Source organism: Ranitomeya variabilis, chromosome 6 (assembly GCF_051348905.1).
Source record: "Ranitomeya variabilis isolate aRanVar5 chromosome 6, aRanVar5.hap1, whole genome shotgun sequence".
NCBI lineage: Eukaryota > Metazoa > Chordata > Amphibia > Anura > Dendrobatidae > Ranitomeya > Ranitomeya variabilis.
In genome coordinates, this window is record NC_135237.1 from 216,296,951 (window position 1) to 216,319,760 (window position 22,810).

Sequence of the window (22,810 nt, forward strand, 5' to 3'; positions counted from 1 at the left end):
GCTATATCAGGTGTCTCCTCCATATTGGAGGTGCCTGATTATTGTGTGCTATTCGTGCTCAGTTTAGGCCTTGTCCGGTTCTGACTCCTCGTCCGCTCCTGACTATTTTGCTCTCGCAGGCTACTTTTCTGTGTTATCCTCCTGTCTTTTTCCTGATGAATTATTTAAAACCATAAAAATTTTGACCTATAAGAGGATTCGGTCCTGGTGGAATGGGGCGTTTTTGGAAAATTATATCCAGCTCCAATTAATTCCAAGGGGTTTACGGATACATGTAACCCCTGCTTTTCCCGTTACTGATGGGGAATTCATAAAGAACTGGGAAGACTTGTGCAACACGGCTTCTAGGCAACTAATGAAATTATTGGTTAATTATAACTCTAAAAATCTAACAAATTGATAATTCCCTGGATGAAATGTTTGCTAAGGCCAAATCATGTTTGTCCACTGACCAGTTAACATCTATGGATAATCAACTAGAAAGGCAGATTGACCAGTGGATAAATGATATTCGAGGTAACCCAACGAGTAAATTATTAAGGGATCAAAGGGACTTCTCTAATGATAGGATCTATAGATGGCATAAAAACCATCCAAATGAAAATGCACGTGATCGGATTGATTCTGCCTCATCTAACCCAGTCATGGGGGATATTTCTGGTGCCTCCTCTTCCGCCTCTGTCTCAACTTCAATTGCTTCAACTCCTAAGCGCAAATGGGAACTGCGATATATGCACCGGCTAAGCACAATTTTGGATACTCTCCTGAGAATTTCAGGAGTAGTTTGAAGGTGATTAATTTAAACACACACGTATTGTCAGAGATTGAGACTGATGTTCTTAAAAGAGGTCTTATGTTTTGTCCAACAGCACAATTTGATAAATTTACTACAGCCATTAAGGACTTGCATTTATTTGCAAGAAAATTGATGTTTAAGCGACATTTTCATAATGAAAGTACATCACAATTGTTCCCTATAGAAGCGGAACAGGAGGCACTAGCCATCTTGGAAAAATTGGCTCAGGAACACAATGAACCAGAGGGAGGTAAAATCCGAATATCCATTCAACCGAGGTCGCATAAATTTCCACCCTTGTCAGCCTGCTCCACAATTGACATTTTTGTAAAGACAGGTAGTAGAGAATTTGACAAAATTCCCCATTTTCCATCAGTGGAGAACTTCAATAAAGACGGAAAAATAGCCCTGGAGGGATTACAGAAACTGTCTGATGTGGTGTTCAAGCCGGCTGACAAGGGGGGCAATGTGGTCATCTGGCCTAAGCAGATGTATGAGAATGAGGTGTTTCGTCAATTAAGGGACAATGTATGTTATAAGAAATTGACCTATAATCCACTGGTGAAATTCCGAGCAGAACTTTTAACTATTCTTTGGGAAACTTTGGATACTGATGTTATTACTAAAGAACTGTTCATAGCTCTTCAAGTGTCTGAACCAACAATATCAACATTCTATTTGTTACCTAAAGTCCACAAAAATCAAACTGTTCCACTTGGCAGACCCATTATTTCGGGTTGTGGTAACTATCTTGAGAATACTAATTAATTTGTGGATTCTAGGTTACAACCATTAGGGTATATGCAGACGTTGCAGATTTCCTGCAGATCTGCAGCTTTTTTTTCCGCTCAGAAACACTGTAGATCCGCAAGTGATTTACAGTACAATGTAAATCAATGGCAAAAAAAAATGCGAAAAAACTGCACGGAAAATGCCGCAGATTCCAAAAAGGACCATGTCAATTTTTGTGCAGTTCTGCTGCGTTTCTGCACCCATTCCATTATAGAAATCTGCAGGGGTAAAAAAAAGTTAGAAATCCGCACAAAAATCTGCAACATGTGCACATACAAAAAAGGTGCAGATTCTGACCTGCGTTTTCTGCCAAGAAATTCAGAATCTGCACTGAAAATTCCACAGTCAAATCTGCAACGTGTGCACATAGCCTTAGTTGAAGAACTGCCTTCTTTTATAAAAGACACTAATGAATTTCTGAAAAAGATAGATGGCCTAGACATCAGTGATGATACCCTTTTGGTCTCTTGTGATGTTGAGAGTTTATACACTAATATCCGCCATAATGATGGGGTACAGGCAGCAAAGTATTTTTTAGGATCATAATGCCATATGAGGCATTTTATTATACAACTGCTTGATTTTTCCTTATCAAATTTTTTTTTTCTTTTTAAGGGGTCCTTCTACCTGCAGCTCCAAGGCACTGCAATGGGTGCTTCCTTTGCACCATCTTATGCTAATTTATTCCTGGGGCTGTGGGAGAGGGACCTCTTTTTGTCTGAACCTGTGCCATCCATGGATCACATCCTCCTGTGGGTGCGATTCATTGTGACATATTCTTTCTTTGGCAGAACTCGGAAAAATCTCTCCATACATATATTAGACAATTAAATCAAAACTCTTGAAATATTCACTTGACATATACATTTGATGTGAACTTGATGGAATTTTTAGATGTAAGTGTCCATAGAGGGGACGATGGCTGCCTGTACACCAATATTTTTCATAAATCAACAGCAGTAAACTCTCTTCTACATGCAACCTCTTCACACCCCCCTATAATGATAAACTCAATCCCCATAGGCCAATTTTTACGTCTCCGAAGGATTTGCTCCAATTAGATGGATTTTGAGAGACAGGCCTTAGATCATAAAGAAAGATTTCTTGAACGTGGATACAGCCGACGTTCTATTAAGAAAGGTTATAACTAGTGTTGAGCATTCCGATACCGCAAGTATCGGGTATTCCGATACCGAGTTCCGATATTTTTGTGATATCGGAAATCGGAATCGGAAGTTCCCAGTGTATGGTTTCCAGGGTCTGGAGGAGAGGAGACTCTCCTTCAGGCCCTGGGATCCATATTCATGTAAAAAATAAAGAATTAAAATAAAAAATATGGATATACTCACCCGTCCGGCGGCCCCTGGACCTTACCGAATGTAACCGGCAGCCTCCGTTCCTAAGAATGAGGAATTTAGGACCTACGATGATGTCGCGGCTTGTGATTGGTCGCGTGAGCGGTCACATGAGCGGTCACACGACCAATCACAAGCCGCGACGTCATCGAAGGTCCTAAACTCCTCATTCTTAGGAACGGAGGCTGCCGGTTACATTCGGTAAGGTCCAGGGGCCGCCGGGCGGGTGAGTATATCCCTATTTTATATTTTAATTCTTTATTTTTTACATGAATATGGATCCCAGGGCCTGAAGGAGAGTTTCCTCTCCTTCAGACCCTGGGAACCATCCAGGATAGCTTCCGATACTTGTGTCCCATTGACTTGCATTGGTATCGGTATCGGTGATATCCGATATTTTTCGGATATCGGCCGATACCATCCGATACCGATACCTTTGAGTATCGGAAGGTATCGCTCAACACTAGTTATAACCGTGCAACACATACAACTCGGCATCAAGCATTGTATGGCATCAAACCATCTAAATCCAATCGACTAGTTAGGTATATCACTCAATATCATGGGCAAACTGAATTGATGAGATCTTATCTAACTAAATTATGGGCAATCCTGAAAGCAGATCTAATTTTGGCACAATATATTGGTGAGAAACCCAATATTACTTATAGAAGGTCCAGGAATTTGAGGGATCAATTAGTGAAGAGCCATTATGCCCATAATCCAGTAATTCCCTCCTTTTAAATGAATGACAAGCCATCATTTGGCTGTAGATCATGTGGTAAGTGTGTTGCTTGCCCAAATAGTATAAGGGCCCATACCTTTTGCAATTCAAAACTGCTATACCTAATATTAACGAACAGGCCAGACCGCATATCAAATATAAGGGTTGGGGGTAACTTGGGGAATGGTGATCACAAAATAATACGTTTTCATGTATCATTTAATAAGATGTGTAATAGAGGGGTTACAAGGACACTAAACTTCAGGAGGGCAAATTTCCAACGGATGAGAGAGGATCTTGGTGCAATTAACTGGGATGATATCCTGAGACATAAAAATACACAAAGAAAATGGGAGACATTTATTAGCATCCTGGATAGGACCTGTGCACAGTATATACCGTATGGGAATAAACATACTAGAAATAGGAGGAAACCAATATGGCTAAATAGAGCTGTAAGGGGCGCAATAAGGGACAAAAAGAAAGCATTTAGAGAATTAAAGATAGTAGGTAGTGATGAGGCATTAAATAAATATAGAAAATTAAATAAATTCTGTAAAAAGCAAATCAAGGCAGCAAAGATTGAGACAGAGAGACTCATTGCCAGAGAGAGTAAAAATAATCCCCAAATATTCTTTAACTACGTAAATAGTAAGAAACTAAAAAATGATAGTGTTGGCCCCCTTAAAAATAGTCTGGGGGAAATGGTGGATGAGGATGAGGAAAAAGCCAATATGCTAAATGACTTTTTTCATCAGTATTTACACAAGAAAATTCCATGGCAGACAATATGACTAGTGATAACAAAAGTTCCCCATTAAGTGTCACCTGCTTAACCCAGCAGGAAGTATGGCGGCGTCTAAAAATCACTAAAATTGACAAATCTCCGGGCCCGGATGGGATACACCCCCGAGTACTGCAGGAACTAAGTACAGTCATTGATAGACCATTATTTTTAATCTTTAAAGACTCCTTAATAACAGGGTCTGTACCACAGGACTGGCGTATAGCAAATGTGGTGCCAATATTCAAAAAGGGGACAAAAACTGAACTCGGTAATTATAGGCCAGTAAGCTTAACCTCTACTGTGGGTAAAATCCTGGAGGGCATTCTAAGGGATGCTATACTGGAGTATCTGAAGAGGAATAACCTCATGACCCAGTACCAGCACGGGTTTACTAGGGACCGTTCATGTCAGACTAATCTGATCAGCTTCTATGAAGAGGTAAGTTCCAGACTGGACCAAGGGAACCCAGTGGACATAGTGTATATGGACTTTTCAAAAGCTTTTGATACGGTGCCACACAAAAGGTTGATACATAAAATGAGAATAATGGGGATAGGGGAAAATATGTGTAAGTGGGTTAAGAGCTGGCTCAGGGATAGCAATCAAAGGATGGTTATTAATGGAGCACACTCGGACTAGGTCGTGGTTAGCAGTGGGGTACCACAGGGGTCAGTATTGGGCCCTCTTCTTTTTAACATATTTATTAATGACCTTGTAGGGGGCATACAGAGTAGAATTTCAATATTTGCAGATGACACTAAACTCTGCAGGGTAATCAATACAGAGGAGGACAATTTTATATTACAGATTGATTTATGTAAACTAGAAGCTTGGGCTGATAAATGGCAAATGAGGTTTAATGGGGATAAATGTAAGGTCATGCACTTGGGTAGAAGTAATAAGATGTATAATTATGTGCTTAATTCTAAAACTCTGGGCAAAACCGTCAATGAAAAAGACCTGGGAGTATGGGTGGATGACAAACTCACATTTAGTGGCCAGTGTCAGGCAGCTGCTACAAAGGCAAATAAAATAATGGGATGCATTAAAAGAGGCATAGATGCTCATGAGGAGAACATTATTTTACCTCTATACAAGTCACTAGTTCGACCACACTTAGAATACTCTGCACAGTTCTGGTCTCCGGTGTATAAGAAAGACAGCTGAACTAGAGCGGGTGCAGAGAAGAGCGACCAAGGTTATTAGCGGACTGGGGGGTCTGCTATACCAAGATAGGTTATTATACTTGGGGCTATTTAGTTTGGAAAAACGAAGACTAAGGGGTGATCTTATTTTAATGTATAAATATATGAGGGGACAGTACAAAGACCTTTCTGATGATCTTTTTAATCATAGACCTGAGACAGGGACAAGGGGGCATCCTCTACGTCTGGAGGAAAAAAGGTTTAAGCATAATAACAGGCGCGGGTTCTTTACTGTAAGAGCAGTGAGACTATGGAACTCTCTGCCGTATGATGTTGTAATGAGTGATTCATTACTTAAATTTAAGAGGGGACTGGATACCTTTCTGGAAAAGTATAATGTTACAGGGTATATACACTCGATTCCTTGATAAGGCGTTGATCCAGGGAACTAGTCTGATTGCCGTATGTGGAGTCGGGAAGGAATTTTTTTCCCCAAAGTGGAGCATACTATTTGCCACATGGTTTTTTTTTCGCCTTCCCCTGGATCAACATGTTAGGGCATGTTAGGCTATGGGTTGAACTAGATGGACTTAAAGTCTTCCTTCAACCTTAATAACTATGTTACTATGTTACTAATTCAAAAAGGGACAATTACTTATAAAATCAGACATGCCATAACCTGTACATCAAAGGCTGTGATTTATTATGCCACATGCCCATGTTCTTTAATTTACGTGGGCATGACTTCCAGGCAGCTTAAAGTCCGTGTCCATGAACATGTTTTGGGGTTACAAGCTTCTAGGGAAATGGAGGATATTTCCCTATTGAAAACTATCCCCGAACATTTTAAGATTTATCATAACTGTGACGCATCCCTTTTGAGGGTCATTGGCATTGATATGACTGAGCTAAATGAAAAAGGTGGTGAAATAAGTACACCACTGGCAAAAATGGACACAAAATGGATTTGGACCTTAGATACGGTGTCACCAAAGGGACTAAATGAAAACTTGAGCTTTGTACCCTTTTTGTAAACCACTCTTTTATTATTTTATTTTACTTTTTATCATCTTAAACAGCTTTTGTATGGTTTTAATATTTTTATTACTATTTTTAGGATCTATTGTTACTTACCTTGTGCGGGTCGTGAGTCTTGGATGTATACCTTCGTGTCGACCATCTTGGATGGAATTGTCATGGATGTGGTTGCTGTGCCTTGGATCTGCGAAAGTGAAGGATCGTTATCTTCAGTCTTGAGATTGTGCATCCGGACTTGGCGAATTCTCTCTATGGAGAATAAATTTGTATTTATTTTTCTTTATTTTATTATTATTATTATTATTATTATTATTATTATTATTATTATTATTCATAATTTTTTTTTAGTATTATTTATTTTATTTTTTATTATTTTATTATTTTGTATTTATTTTCTACTTTTTGGATATTTTTTGGATATTTATTATTTAATTTAGCATTTTTTCACATTAATATATTGGTATTTCATAATCAATTCTCCATAATATTTATTTAATTTATATATGTATTATTTGTTCACTTGATATTCACTTTATCACAGATTATATATGCATATATTTTATGTAATGGCATATACATTTTCCTTATTATTCATGATTATTATATGGTTTCTATGTTTATTATTTAATTTTTAATATAGTGATTTTGTGTTATTATATGCCCCTTAATGCATTCCCTTATAGTCCTTACAATAGTATTTATGACCCACTTTTATCCATATTAGCCTTTAGCACCGCAATATAGATATTACATTTTAGGCTAATATCGTAGTCCGCATTGACTATTTACTTACCAACTTCCCACGCTGTGTCTCTGGCTGTGCGCATGCCCTGTCTGTGTCCAGGAGTCCTGGCTTTCTGTGTCTCCGTGTCCTTGGTTACGCCAGGTAGTCCGCTCCTGTGCGGCCGGTCACGTGATTCAGATACTTGGACTTCCGGGTCCTTCTGACCGCGCACGCGCCGCACACATCCGGGCCATGGTGTCTGGAACACATATGATATAAAAAAAACCCTGAAGCATGCAATAGCTACCCCCTGACGAAGGAAGTTTACCGAAACGGGCGTCGGGGTTCGCAGTTAAGGGACCCAACGACCCTTAAAGGTATATCACCAATATTCTGTTGTGCCTTCCCTTAATACTCTGAACTTTATAGTAGTTGTGGATTTAGATGTGGAGACCACTGAAAGGTCTTTTTATACTGTGTTGTACATAGCACTTTTTTTTAGCACTTCTTTGGGAGTTTATCTTATATACCACACTGATGAATTATTTGTATTATATTATATACATGTTACATTATGAGTTTTTATCACTATGAATTGATTTTATATTTTGGAGTGAACAACTGAGTAATATATTTATATATATGATTTTTTTGGGTCTGCTGCTATTGATTGCTTTATTTTACATACTACGGTATATATTTTTTGATGTGATTATTTTGTCCTGTTTTGTGCACATAATTATTTTAAATTAATTATTTGCCACTTTTTATTAATAAAGGCATTTTATAATCTAACTCCAGCTTGTATACTTTTTGATCTTCCATGTTCTTTGTTGCTTTGGTTGCTTTCTCACTTTAGTGATATCCACTACCTTTGACAGAACACCGGTACTTTTTAATTTGTATATCTACAATTTTTGAGAAATATTGAATATTTTATTTGAATATTGTCTTTGGTGTGTCTATGTTTTTAGCAGGAAGCTGATAGTCTGATTACACTTTCAGTCAGTTCTTTGTAGTTTATATTGCTGGAGCCTGCCTGTTTCTCTCCCATCACCTGGCCGACTTCTCAGTGCTTTTTGCTGATCTCTCACCCTCTTCTCCTGCTGGATGTTTGCAGACATCCCCCTTCAGCTCCTCTGCAGATAGCTGGAAGGCACACTGAGAAACTTCATTGGTGGCCATTTTGGATATCTCCTGCATTTCGCATGTCATGCCATGCCATGGCTTTTATTGCTGCTGGGAAGGAGATAATGTTCCATGTGCAGGTTAATTTGCTTCTCACTGCTCTGTTATTTTGATCCTTGGTTTTCTTACCAATTTTTACTGCTTTGAGGTAGTGAAATGTGCTGGGGCTGTGCAGAGCTCTCTCTTCTCATTCCTGTGTAGCCAGTGCCTGAACCAGGAAGCAGGTATTTATTATTAAGGGGAAAAGGAAACCAAATCTACAGGGCCCAGTGTGAAAAAAGTGATTGCCCTCTAAACCTAATAATTGGTTGGGCCACCCTTAGCAGCAACAAATGCAATTAAGCATGTATGATAACTGGCAATGAGTCTTTTACAACGCTCTGGAGGAATTTTGGCTCACTCATCTTAGCGTCATTGCAGAATTGTTGTAATTCAGCCACATCTGAGGGTTTCTGAGCATGAACCACCTTTTAAAGGTCATGCTGCAGTATCTCAATCGAATTAAGGTCAGGACTTTGACTAGGCCACTCCAAACTTGTAATTTTGTTTCTCTTAAGCCATTCAGAGGTGGACTTGCTAGTATGTTTTGGATCATTGTTCTGTTGCATAACCCAAGTGTGCTTCAGCTTGAGGTAACGAGCAGATGGCCAGACATTCTCCTTCAGGAATTTTTGGTAGACAGTAGAATTCAAGGTTTCATTTACCACAGCAAGTCTTCCAGGTTCTGAAGCAGCAAAACCGCTCCAGAACATTACACTACCACCACCACATTTTTACCGTTGGTATGATGTTCCTTTCCTGAAATGCTGTGTTACAGTACTTCTACACCAGATGTAATGGGACATTCACCTTACAAAAATTTCAACATTTGTCTCATCAGTCCACAGAGAATTCTACCAAAAGTCTTGGGGATCATCCAGATGTTTTCTGTCGAAACTGAGATGAGCCTTTATTTTCTTGCTCAGCAGTGGTTTTTATCTTGAACTCTGCCAAGCAGGCCATTTTTTCAGTCCCTCCTTTATGGTGGAGTCATGAACAATGACCTTAACTGAGCAAATTAGACCTGCAGTTCTTTGATGTTGTTGTGGGGTCTTTTGTGAACTCTTGGATGAGTTGTTGCTGCACTTTTCGGTTAATTTTGGTTGGCCGGCCACTTCTGGAATGGTTCACCACTGTTCCATGTTTTCTCCATTTGTGGATAATGGCTCTCACTGTGGTTAGCTGGAGCCTTAAAACTTTATAGATGGCTTTATAACATTTTCCTGACTGATAGATCTCAGTTACTTTTTTTCTCATTTGTTCCAAAATTTCTTTGGCTCATGGCATGATGTCTAGCTTTTGAGGATCTTTTGGTCTACTTCACTTTTGTCAGGCAGGTGCTATTTAAGTGATTTCTTGATCGAGAACAGCTGTTGAATAATAAAGCCTGGGTTTGGCTAGTGAAATTGCACTCAGCTTCCCAAAGATGTGATGAACTACAGTTAATTTATGTTTTAATGGGGGTGGGGAGGCAATCACCTTTTCACGCAGGGCCCTGTAGGTTTGGAATTATTTTTGATAAATTATTCCTAATTAATAATAAAGACATTCATTTAAAAACTGCATTTTGTTTGCTTGTGTTATCTTTGTCTAATATTTACATTTGTTTAGTAATCTGAAACATTTAAGAGTGACAAACCTGCAAAATAATAAGAAATCAAGAAGGGGGCAAACACTTTTTCTCACAACTGTTTTTGCCCTTTTTGTCTGTACTTGTATTAATACTGGCTGATGACTGGTTCATGCAGCATTATGAGAATTCCCCCTAAGTATTTTATTGCTGGACGAACCGTACAATACAAGCATTTTTTACCACTCATCTTTCGTGTCTCCCTTATTTCCTCATACATTGTAAGCTTGCGAGCAGGGTGCTCACTCCTTTTGGTATCTATTGATTTACCGTATGTATTATTCTGTAATGTCTATTGTCTGTACAAATCCCCTCTAAAATGTAAAGTGCTGTGGAATATGTTGGCGCTATAGAAATAAAAATTATTATTAATTTGAAATACCAGGTTTGTTATATTTGAGGCCTATTCTACGCTATTTAAATTTAAGACCCTTTTAGTAAATGTACCCTAATGTTTTTTTTCAAGCTGTATAAATTGCTGATCTCACTCCACTTGTGTTAAGAGTGGTACAAACAGAAGAGATCATTACTTTACACACAAGGATAATTTTTTTGCTATAGCTGCTATCACTCCGTATCTTAAATTATATATTCATTCATTTTCACTATTCACTTTAACAGGTGCATCTAAGAAGTCAGATGGTTGGGTTGGTCTTGGATGCTGTGAACTAGCAATTGCGGCAGAGTGCAGACGAACCTGCAAACAGGTTAGATACAACTGAGGAAAATAGCGATTCTATCAATTGGGTTTTCAGCCTGGAGAGAAAGTACACAGTTTATACTTCTTTTTTCTTTGTTCAAAATAGTAATAAGCCACTGATAGAGTTGTATTAGATCACATGTATAACTATTAGGCTATGTGTACACTTTGCGGATTTCCTGCGGATCTGCATTGGTTTTTTCCCGTGCGGAAACGCTGCAGATCCGCAAGTGATTTACAGTACAATGTAAATCAATGGGGGAAAAAATGCTGTGCTAATGGTGTGGAAAATTCCGCACTGAAAACGCAGCAGATTAAAAAAAGGACCATGTCAATTCTTTTTGCGGATCTGCAGCGTTTCTGCACCCATTGTCTTGCATTGATTCTGTCAAATCTGCAGCAAAACCGCAGGATCTGCGGGGGAAGAGAGTGTGAATGGAGAATATGAGTGTGGGTGGAGACTGTGTGTGTGCGCGGAAGATGTGCATATCTATTTGCGGGTGTTTGTGTGTGTCTGCTGGGCTGTGTGTGTCTGTGTGCAGGGATTGCGGGGATCGCGGGGCTGTGCGGCGATTGCGGGGGTCTTCGGGGATCGCGGTGCTGTGTGGGGATCGCGGGACTACGCGGGGATTGCGGGGCTGTGCGGTGATCGTGGGGCTATGTGTGTCTGTGCATGGTTGTGTGCGGGGCTGTGTGTGTGTGCAGGGCTGTATGTAGGCAGGCATCGTCTGATGGGACTACTATTCATGCAGAACATACAACATACAGAACATACAACATACAGTACATACAACATAAAGTACATACAACATACAGTACATACAACATACAGTACATACATACAGTACATACAACATACAGAACATACAGTACATACAGTACATACAACATACAGAACATACAACATACAGTACATACAACATACAGTACATACAACATACAGTACATACAACATACAGAACATACAACATACAGAACATACAACATACAGAACATACAACATACAGAACATACAACACACAGTACATACAACACACACATATAGACATACAGTACATACAACATAGAGTACATACTCACCATCACCTTGAATCCCCGAAGCCATTGCTCACCGGTAAAAAATATTAAAATAATAAACAAACAATATACTCCCTCATCCTCAGAAATCCAATTAATACGAGTGTCCCACGACGATCTCCCGTAGAGAGCTGCCACATCAGCTGATGTGACCGCTCTGCAGGGGCTCCAGGATACAATGACGGAAGGTAGCCTTCCGCACTGTATCCCTCCACCGCTGTGAGAAATAGTTCCTACTCTCACTGGTGGCACTGCTGTGTGGGAAAATTCCCACGCAGCTTTGCCATAAAATGAGAGCCTGAAACTAAGGTAACCTCTTCAGTGATGCACTGCAGGAGGCATTGTCTCCTGTCAGTGTGTCACTGAAGGCCCTTTAGAGAGGTGACATCACCCAATGTCACTGTTCTATTGGTGGAGATTGTCGTGGGACACTAGCTATTAATTGGACTGCTTTGCATAGGGAGTATATGGTTGATTTATTATTTTTAATTTTTTGCAGGCGATCGGGTATGGTAAGTATGGTGAAATTAAGAATATTAAAATACTTTTTTCTGGCTGTGTCTTTTTTTTATCTCTTTCACTACAATAGGATTAATAATGGATAGGTGGCTTATTGATGCCTCTCCATTATTAACCGGGCTTAATGCCACCTTACAGAACAAAAGGTGACATTAACCCCTTATTACCCCATATCCCACCACTACATGGGAGTGGGAAGAGAGGCTAAGTGCCAGAATTGGCACATCTTACAGATGCACCATTTCTGGGGCAGCTGGGTGCTGGTATTTGTAGCCGGGGGGCTATAACCATGGCCCCTCTCTAGGCTATGAATATCAGCCCGCAGCTGTCTGCGTAGCCTTTCTGGCTATAAAATATAGGGTAACCCCACGTCATTTTTTTTTTTGAATCACCCTATTTTAATAGCCAGTAAAGGCTACGCAGACAGCTGTGGGCTGATATTCATAGCCTGGGAAGGGGTCATGGCTATTACCCTATTCCCAGGCTACAAATATAAGGCTCCTGGCCGTCGGCTTTCCCCCTCTGGTGCAGAAAATTGCGCAGGAGCCCAGGCCATTTTTTTCAAAAATAAAACATATTGTTCATTAATAAACATCGGCCTTGCTATTATATATCTATGGATTTATCTATAGAGATAGATATGAATATATCTATGTATAGATATACCGTTTATGCTCGAGTATAAGCCGAGACCCCTAATTATGCCACAAAAAAATTTGAAAACTTAATGATCCCAGTATAAGCCTAGGGTAGGAAATGCCGCTGGTAAATTTCAAAAATAAAAATAGATACCAATAAAAGTAAAATTAATTGAGACATCAGTAGGATAAGTGTTTTTGAATATCCATATTGAATCAGGAGCCCCATATAATGCTCCATACAGTTCATGATGGGCCCCATAAGATGCCCCATATAATGCTCCATACAGTTTATGATGGGCCCCATAAGATGCTTCATGCAAAAATATGCCCCATATAATTCTGCACAAAGGTTAATAATGGCCCCATAAGATGGTCCATAGAAACATTTGCCCCATACAATGCTGCATAAAGGTTAATAATGACCCAATAAGATGCTCCATAGAAAATATGCCCAATGTAATGCTGCATTAAAGTTGATTATGGCCCCATAAGATGCTCCATAGAAAATATGCCCCATGTAATGCTGTATTAAAGCCCCATAAGATGCTCCATATAAACATGTGCCACATGTAATGCTGCATTAAAGTTCATTATGGCCCCATAAGATGCTCCATATAAAAACATGCCCCATGTAATGCTGCATTAAAGCTCATTATGGCCCCATAAGATGCTCCATATAAAAATGTGCCACATATAACGCTGCATTAAAGCTCATTATGGCCCCCTAAGATGCTCCGTATAAAAATGTGCCACATGTAATGCTGCTGCAATAAAAAAAAAAATGACCGTCCCTTCTCTCCGCAGTGACTGTTCAGGTCAGAGTGCGCAATGACGTGTTAGTGGGGGCCGCCGCCCTCTGACCTGAACAGTCACAGCCAGAAGGCACGGAAGATGGAGCGGCGCCCTGCGGTGGTACAGGGAAAGGTGAATATGAAATTCTCACCCTCGCCGTTATACTCATCTGCTCCCGGCGCGGTCCCTGGCAGCTTCTCCGTGACAGAGGGTCTCCGGGCGCTGGCACCTTCTTCCTCTGTTCAGTGGTCACTGGTACTGCTCATTACAGTGATGAATATGCGGCTCCACCCCTATGGGAGTGGAGTCCATATTCATTACTTTAATGAGCGGTACCACTTGAGGAAAAGCTGCCGGAGACCATCAGACATGCAGGGACCGCGCCAGGAGCAGGTGAGTATGTGACAGCCACAGCTCCCCCTCACCCGCCAACCACCCCCCACCGACAATGACTCGAGTATAAGCCGAGAGGGGCACTTTCAGCCTAAAAAAATGGGCTGAAAATCTCGGCTTATACTCGAGTATAGACGGTATCTATCTATAGGTCTATCTATCGATAGATATATTTATCTATAGATATATTTATAGACAGAAAGATATATCTATAGATACTTAGATATATTTATCCATATATTTATCCATAGATATATCTATGGATAGATATATCTATAGATAGATATATGAATAGATCTATCTAATTCCTTCTATCTATCTGTTTATCTATCTCATTCCTTCTATCTATCTATCTATCTATCTGTCTGTCTATCTGTGTGAGTAATGGAGTGTGGGTTGGACAAATGTAAAAGAGGAGGTTGGCCCAGAAATGACATCACAAATCTTTTTTTTTTGTTCAGTAAGAGATCTTTATTAAGCTTTCAAAAACGCATACAAATCCGCATAAAAAAAAATGCAGCAAAAACGTAGAAAATCCACACTAGCCTTTTCGCAAGAGAGGGAAGAATCTGCACAGAAAATTCCACAGGTAAATCTGCAATGTGTGCACATACCCTTAGTGATGAGCGAGCATTAACATGCTTCCTTCCAAATCAGGCAGGTCAGACTCTCCGACGGTCTTGACTCGAGTAATGAGTATTTTAGAAGTCAATGAGAAACTAGAGCATTTTCCTACAGACCCAAGCAGGAGGTCTGGGAGGTCAGGAAAATCTCTGAAATGGATGGAACCAGTGCTCAAATGTAATGGGAACACCATGGAGAAGATTCCTGGACGCATCTGACTTGCAGCTCTTTGCTGGGAAGTAAATAACGAATTTAAAAAAATGACATAACCAGCTAATGTAAAGCAGATGGCTGAGGCTGATATTATCTGGCTGGGAAAGTCCATGTATATTGGCCCTTCCCAGCCCAGACTGAAAATAGCACCAGCAGCCACCCCAGAATTGGCGCATCTCATTGGATGCACCAATTCTGGCACTTCGCTTCACTTCTTCCCAATTGCCCTGGTGCAGTGGCAATTGGGGTAATGGTAGTTGGGTTTGATGACGGTTGTGATTTGTCGAAAATCACAGCTGCCATCAATCCCTGGGGATAGTAATGGAGAGGGGTCTATTAGACACCCCCATTAATAACCCAGTAAGTAAAAATAGAAAACACACACAGGAATTACGGTACACTTTATTTGAATAAACACTCTCCCACACTATCCCTCGTTCACCGATTTATTAAAAAAAATATTCCCACTAAGGCTCCTCCGCCATAATGCACATTACTTGATGTCTCCAGAATCTGTGAATAGCAGTAAAGTGTTGCTTTCACAGGCACTGGGCAGTGACAACTCTCATCAGAGCCGCTGGCTCTCGTTGAGCGAAGCATTAAGCCACCAGCTCTGATGAGGGTTCTTGTCAGTACCTGGCAACTGTGTATAGTTGTACTTTCCTACTATTCACAGACGCCGGAGACATAAAGGATCGTAGATTACGGCTGAGAAGCTTTGTGGGAAAATTGCTTTAATAAATCGAAACATTTTTCTTTAATAAATTGGTAAACGAGGGAAGCAAGTTTTGTTTTTTTTTTGTTTTTTTAACATAAAGATTTATTTTGTGGGTATTCACATTTATTTTTACTATTGGGTTAGTAATGGGAATGTCTGAGAGACACCTCGCCATTACTAACTACTTTGCTTGATATCAGCAACAGCAGATGACATCAACCTGAAAAGCCATTACCGCAATTGCCACAGCACTAGGACAATTGGGAAGAGCTGAGGCAAAGTTTCAGAATTGGCATATCTAATATGATGCGCCGCCACTAGGGCGGCTGCAGTCTGGTATTTTTAGGCTGGGAAGGGCCAGATAACCATGGACCTTGGTACCAGCCACTAGCTGTCTGATTTACTTTAGCAAGTTATTAAAAACTAGATGGTGGCCCGATTCTAACGCATCGGGTAGTCTAGAATATGCATGTTCACGTAGTATATTGCCCAGCGACGTAGTATATTGCCCAGTAACGTAGTATATTGCCCAACCACGTAGTATATTGCCCAGTAACGTAGTATATTGCCCAACCACCTAGTATATTGCCCAGCCACGTAGTATATTGCCCAGCCACGTAGTATATTGCCCAGTAACGTAGTATATTGCCCAGTCATGTAGTATATTGCCCAGTCACGTAGTATATTGCCCAGTCACGTAGTATATTGCCCAGTCACGTAGTATATTGCCCAGCCACGTAGTATATTGCCCAGTCACGTAGTATATTGCCCAGTCACGTAGTATATTGCCCAGCCACGTAGTATATTGCCCAGCCACGTAGTATATTGCCCAGCCATGTAGTATGTAGTATATTGGTCAGCAACGTAGTATATTGCCCAGTAATGTAGTATATTGGCCAGTGACACAAAATAAACATATACTCACCTTAGTCCTGGCTCCTGTGTACGGTGCACGCGGCAGCTTCCGGTCCCAGGGTTGGTATGACTATCAGCGCAGGACCTGTGATGATGTCGCGGTCACATGACCATGACGTATTGGCAGGTCCTTCTCTCACAGGCGCGCAGGACATGTGATGAAGTTGCGGTCACATGACCGTGACGTAATGGCAGGTCCTTCTCGCGCAGGCCCTGTGATGACGTTGCGGTCACATGACCGTGACGTCATGGCAGGTCCTTCTCCCATAGCATCCTTAGCACCGGAACCTGCCGGCGGACAGGACGCGACGTCGGAGGGTGAGAATAAAGTTTTGGGGTTTTTTTATTATTATTTGTAACATTAGATCATTTTACTATTGATGCAGCATACACAGCATCAATAGTAAAAACTTGGTCACACAGGGTTAATAGCTGCGTAACCGAGTGCGTTACACCACGCTCCGGTAACGCTGGCATTAACCCTGTGTGAGGGCTGACTGGATGACTGGAGGGGAGTACGGAGCGGGCACTGACTGCGGGGAGGAAAGAGCGGCTATATTGCCGCCAGACTGTGGCCGTCACTGATTGGTCGTGGCAATGGTCGTGGGCGTTTTGCCACGACCAATCAGCGACTTGGATTCCATGACAGACAGAGGCCGCGACCAATGAATATCCGTGAAAGACAGAAGGACAGACAGACGGAAGTGAGCCTTAGACAATTATATAGTAGGATGGGGAGACCCCATATCATTTTTTTAACCTATTAATTTATTTAATACTTTAAAGGGAATCTGTCAGGAGATTTTTCTTAGTATTTGGCTGGGGTCACACAAGCGTATTGCATCTGATGCAAGAGCATCAGATGCGATATGCTAATGACCCTCGGCTCCTGCTCTACTGTGAGTGGGAGCCGAGTGTCATGCGTCTGTGCTCCAAGCTTCTCACATACTGTAGATGAATACTGGTCTGAGTGCTATGCGATTTTTTATCGTATAGCACTTGTCCGTATTCCTCTCTAATGTGACTCCGGCCTACTCATGATATCCTGAAATAGGACTTGGGCAGCCCTATCAGGATATGTAACTTTTTTATTGCCCTCACTTTTCTGGCTTTCATGCTGTCAGCAGTGGAGAAGTGAGAGTCGTGCGCTGGCCAGTTAAGCAGATGTAAATTGAATATGAATATTCACTGCTCCCCACACCTATCTCTCAGCGCTCGGCCAGTGATAGTAAAAATCTTTTCAGGCGCTGAGAGATGGGAGGGAGGACAGAATGCAGAGCATCGTGTCCTGATGACACGATGCGGCCGCCCAATCAGAGCAATGCCAATGGTCAACATGGCTACGGCATTGCTGAGTATGGCGGGCAATCCCCACATGTTTAGTGGCAAAACTTGTGGGGTGGAAGCTCAAGCATTTTTTCGAGCATCACGCAATACTCGGCGGAGTAACAAGCGTGCCTGAGTACCCGAGGCTTCCTTATCACTAATTACTAGCTATATGTCAGAATTCACATGGATGCATGCAGATATTTCTATTATAAATCATTATTTAAAACATTTGGATGCAATAAAGTAACAATAAACATTATTAAACACCATTGCAAATTATTTTTACTGGCAAAATTCACAAACTTTCAGCAATACAGTAGCAATAAACCAATAAAGCAAGAACAATGTAATCTATTAAAGGGAACTGTGGCACCCCAGAGTCCGGTTGCTACAGTGACATTGCCTCCATCTAAGGGGTGATGTCATGCCTGGAGGCAAGAAGGAAGGTCCCCATGCCAGGTAACACAGTGTACATGTCAATTTCTGCTCCAGGCCAGAAAGGTGAGTCAGAAAGAAGTCAGCTGATAGAGTAAACAGGGGAGTTATCATGAAAACGGGAGCCAGCTAGAGCTCAGGGGAATAAAAACTGCGTATATCTGACCCCAGTCCTTGGCTTGGCTGGGTGGGTACTGTACGCCTTGACAGCCGAATCTGGAGGGCAGGGAACTGCAAGTTCCCTGACCACACTGAACACCTGAAGGCACGGTAGCAGACCAAGGGCCCAGGTCTGACAGTGAAAAGGACAGTGACCGTGGAATAGGCTAACGCTGTCTACCATACAGGTTAGAAACCATCAAGCAGGAGAGGGCCAATCATCAAGCAGCAGGGACCCTAAAAGAGAGTGCAGAAGGAAAGTCCCCAACCCCACCTGGCAGGGTGGATCCCCTGAAAGCCTCCAGGCAAGCCAGACTCAATCCTTCATCTGTAATTGGTACCCCAGATTGCATCTACTTTCAAGTAAAAGGTAAAGAAAACTGCACCTCTCTGTGTCCTTCCCTTATTCTCTGCACCCCAACGTTCACCACCATCTGAACAATCAAATATATTTGCCCTGGGGCCCCGCTCTACCCTTGGGGAGCTGAACCATCTTTGCTGCCTCACCATCAGCCCCAGTGGACCTAAACCGCAGCGTCAGCCACCCAATGCTGAATACCACGGGTGGCGTCACGACCAAACACCACATATTTATCCTCCATTTTATGACTCGGCCAGGGCCACAGAAACGGATCTCGGCTCCGTGACCTCACCCATAGAAGTGTCTGGTCTGATTCCGTGTACCCCACAGCCTTGGCAGGTGCGTCAGTTCCTGTCATGTAAAGCGCGCTATTAGCCTGTGTAACGCTTGCGCCCAGACTGGTTGGCGTGAGCGTGCGGGGATGTGGCCCCACTGTGCCACAAACCAGACTTCCCTGGAAGGGGCGTGACTAAGCAGCTTCCTTGGTGTTTACTGAAGCCTCTGATGGTGAGGTCAGGCTTGTGCAGCAGGTAGCTGCCAGGTACCACTCCAGGGTGGAGTCTGGCTGTGGCTGCTGATCCCACTAGGGAAGGGAACACTGACAGGCAGGTGGGTACGGCTGAGACACTGGCAGACAGGCGGCACAGCTGAGACACTGGGAGAAAGGCGGGCATGGCTGAGATACTGGCAAGCGGGCACAGTTAACGGGACTGGAACCGGTATGGGTAAGACAGGAACATAGGTACGCGTAGTGTATGGAGACAGGAAGGGACCTGTTCACACTGGAGGAGAAGGGACAGATTGAGGGGGGGAGGGCAGGAACACAGACAGGTATGAAAGATATATGAGAACAGGTAGGGACCTGTTCAGACTGCAGAACAAAAACCCGCAATGTTAAAAACGAGAGCAGCGCAGAACCGCAGGGAGCGGAGCAGGGTAAAACCACAAGGAGCGAAGCAGGGCAGAACCACAAGGAACGGAGCAGGGCAGAACTGCAGAGCGAGAACAGGACGGAACTGCAGAGTGGGGTGTGAGCAAGGCGGAATCACAAGTGAGCGGAGCCGGGTGCAGAGCGGAGCCGAGAGCAGAACAGAGTTGCAAGGAGCAAAACCGAGAGCAGAACAGAGCAAAGGCGCAAGGTGCGGCGAACAGAGCAAAAGTAAACACAGAAAGGGAAGCACAAGGATACACCCAGCAGGGTAGGGAAGGCTACAGACAAGGTGACAAGTAGACACAGGTATAGGACAGAATTAAGACTAGGTTAGGTACAGGATAAGATGCAAGAGTAGGACAAAGTACAGACAAGAATGGATGCGGGAACAAAAACTGGACGGCTGGGAAGTTGCTTCAGGGCCACCCACTGTCTCAGCTGTGCAAGTTCCTTTTATGCTTGCTGGAGTTGTACCCAGTCATCCTGAGGTCATCCCAGCACCTGTTCTCCAGACGTCTCTCCGGTCTGTCCCTGCATCTCAACAAATGACCTAACAAGGTCCCAAAAACAAGAAATCTCTTCTGCCCCCAATTCTTGATCTTGGTGGCGGTCAGGCCACTCATGAGTCACTCGAGAGAGAGCATCAGCATGCGTATTCTCGGCCTTGGCCCAATAAACGATCTTGTACCGATACTTTGCCATCGGGGCCACCTACCATTGTTCCAAGGCTCTCAATTTTGCATTTTCCAGGTTGTCCAGGGGATTATTATCGGTGAACACCAGGACATTGGACCCCACAAATACTCTGCAAACTTTTCGGTCATGGCCCACACCAACGCCAACAGTTCCAACTTGAAAAAGCTGTAATTGTCCGGGTTCCGCTCTGAGTCGTGAAGAGACCAGCTCGCATAGGCTATCACTCATTCCTTTCCTTCTGCATTTGTGATAGAATGGCCCCCAGACCATGTAGACTTCCGTCAGTGTGAAGGATGAAGGGCTGTGAGAAATCCGCGTAGGTGAGTATTGGGGCCTCGGTCAAGCCCATTTTCAAGACCCTGGATGCTTCCTCCTGGCTGTTTCCCCATTGGATAGCTTGATTCTTCAAACCAGATGGCACTCCCTTTAGTAGTTCCAGCAGCGGATTGGTGAGATGAGTGAAATTCTAAACAAACCTTTGGAAGCACACGGTAAGCCCCAGAAAGGCCCGAACGTCTTTTACTGTTTTCAGGGTGGGCCATTCTTGTACCGCAGCTATAATTTCTCATGCCGTTCTAACTCCTTCAGCGGATACGATGTGTCCCAGGTACTCTATTTGTCTGTGAAAAAGGTGACATTTATGGGATGTCACTTTCAGTCTGTGCTTCTGCAGCTGACTCAACACTCGCTACAGCTGCCGAAGATATTCTTCAAAAGAGGCCGCATAGACAATGAAATCGTCAAGATAGATGAGTGTTGCCTCGAAATTCAAGTCTACAAGCATCTTTCCTTCAACTGCTGAAACGTCCTGGCAGTGTCAGTCAGGCCCAAGGGCATCCTATTAATCTCCAACAATCCCATGGGCAGTACAAACACTGTCTTTGGTTGGTTGTGTTCAGCCATGGGCACCTGCCAGGACCCGCTGGCCAGATCCAGGGACGAAAAATACTTTGCCATTCCCAAGGCAGACAATTCCTCAATTATGGGCAATGGGTAGGAGTCCCGCATTGTACAAGCATTCAATCGTCTATAGTCAATGCAGAAATGCAGGGTTCCATCTTTCTTCCAAACTAGAACAATAGGAGCTGCCCACGGGCTCTGACTGTCCCTTATGACTCCGCTCTGCAACATGTGAGCCAGCATTTCCTTCACTTCCTTGTACACCTGAGGCGGTATCTGTCGATATCTTTCCTGGACTGGCACAGAATTTCCCAGGGGATCTTGTGAGCAATAGCCTGGGTGCACTCCATCTTCATGGCGAGTGAAGACCTCTTTGTAGCGATCTAGTACAGCTTCCACCTGCTGCACCTGTTGCGGCGAGAGTCCTATCAATTCGGCTCGCATCTGCTCCAAAATTCGATGACCCTCCTTCATTCTTCCAATCAGATCCTCTGCTGTCATTCTAACAGCTAACATCCATGGATCTCCTTGCATTACTGCCAGCTGTACGACCTCCAGTTGCACCAACTCTTCCGGCATTTCTAGCACCTGGATCACTTAACTCTTAGGTGGGAGGGTAAGATTATCTTCTCTCAGGTTGACGCACTGCACCACAACGTTACCATCATGGACTGTAGCTAATGTCCAAGCAATGAGGAGTCTTCCACCCCCTCGAGAGGCATACAGGCTCATACTGGCAATGTGAGCACATCTTACCAGGCGATAGAATGAGTTTAGCAGCTGCAGGAACCATCACCTTCCCCAGAACTTTCCCTTCGCTTGATGTTTCCTGGGCCTGGGCAGCCCATATTAGTTGCTGAAATACTTTTCTCTGGGGGGTTTGCAGGCTCCAGCGGTCCAGAAAGGCCTCTTGTGGCTCACTGATCTGGTGGGTTCCGATTTATTTCGATACGTTCATTCCTAGAGTCACCGCAGGACCGCTTCTGACATCTCCGGCGGCCAACACAACTCCTTTTCGGCCCACATCCTTTCCCGTGAATTTTGGGAGATTGCTGAGCATGGCCCCCGGCGGCAAGCTGAATCTCGGGGCACTCATGACGGATTGGTCTGCTGCCTCTGCGTTTGTAGACTGCAACATGCTGACTATGCCAAATGTAAGAAGTTGATGGGTACAATAACGCAGGAAATG

At 42.9% G+C, this 22,810-nt stretch overlaps 1 protein-coding gene across 5 annotated transcripts in view; it reads left to right on the forward strand.

The window, feature by feature from the left end:
- Window positions 1-22,810, forward strand: part of RECK (reversion inducing cysteine rich protein with kazal motifs) — a 1,181,658-nt gene that overhangs the window by 395,349 nt on the left and 763,499 nt on the right. For 4 of the 5 annotated variants that reach the window (XM_077269439.1, XM_077269433.1, XM_077269437.1 and 1 more), the window contains one exon: window positions 10,840-10,925. The exons of the other annotated variant lie outside the window; for it this stretch is intronic. In XM_077269439.1, the coding sequence (XP_077125554.1) occupies window positions 10,840-10,925 (86 nt within the window). The remainder of the gene's footprint in view (window positions 1-10,839; window positions 10,926-22,810) is intronic. 5 annotated transcript variants of the gene reach the window in all.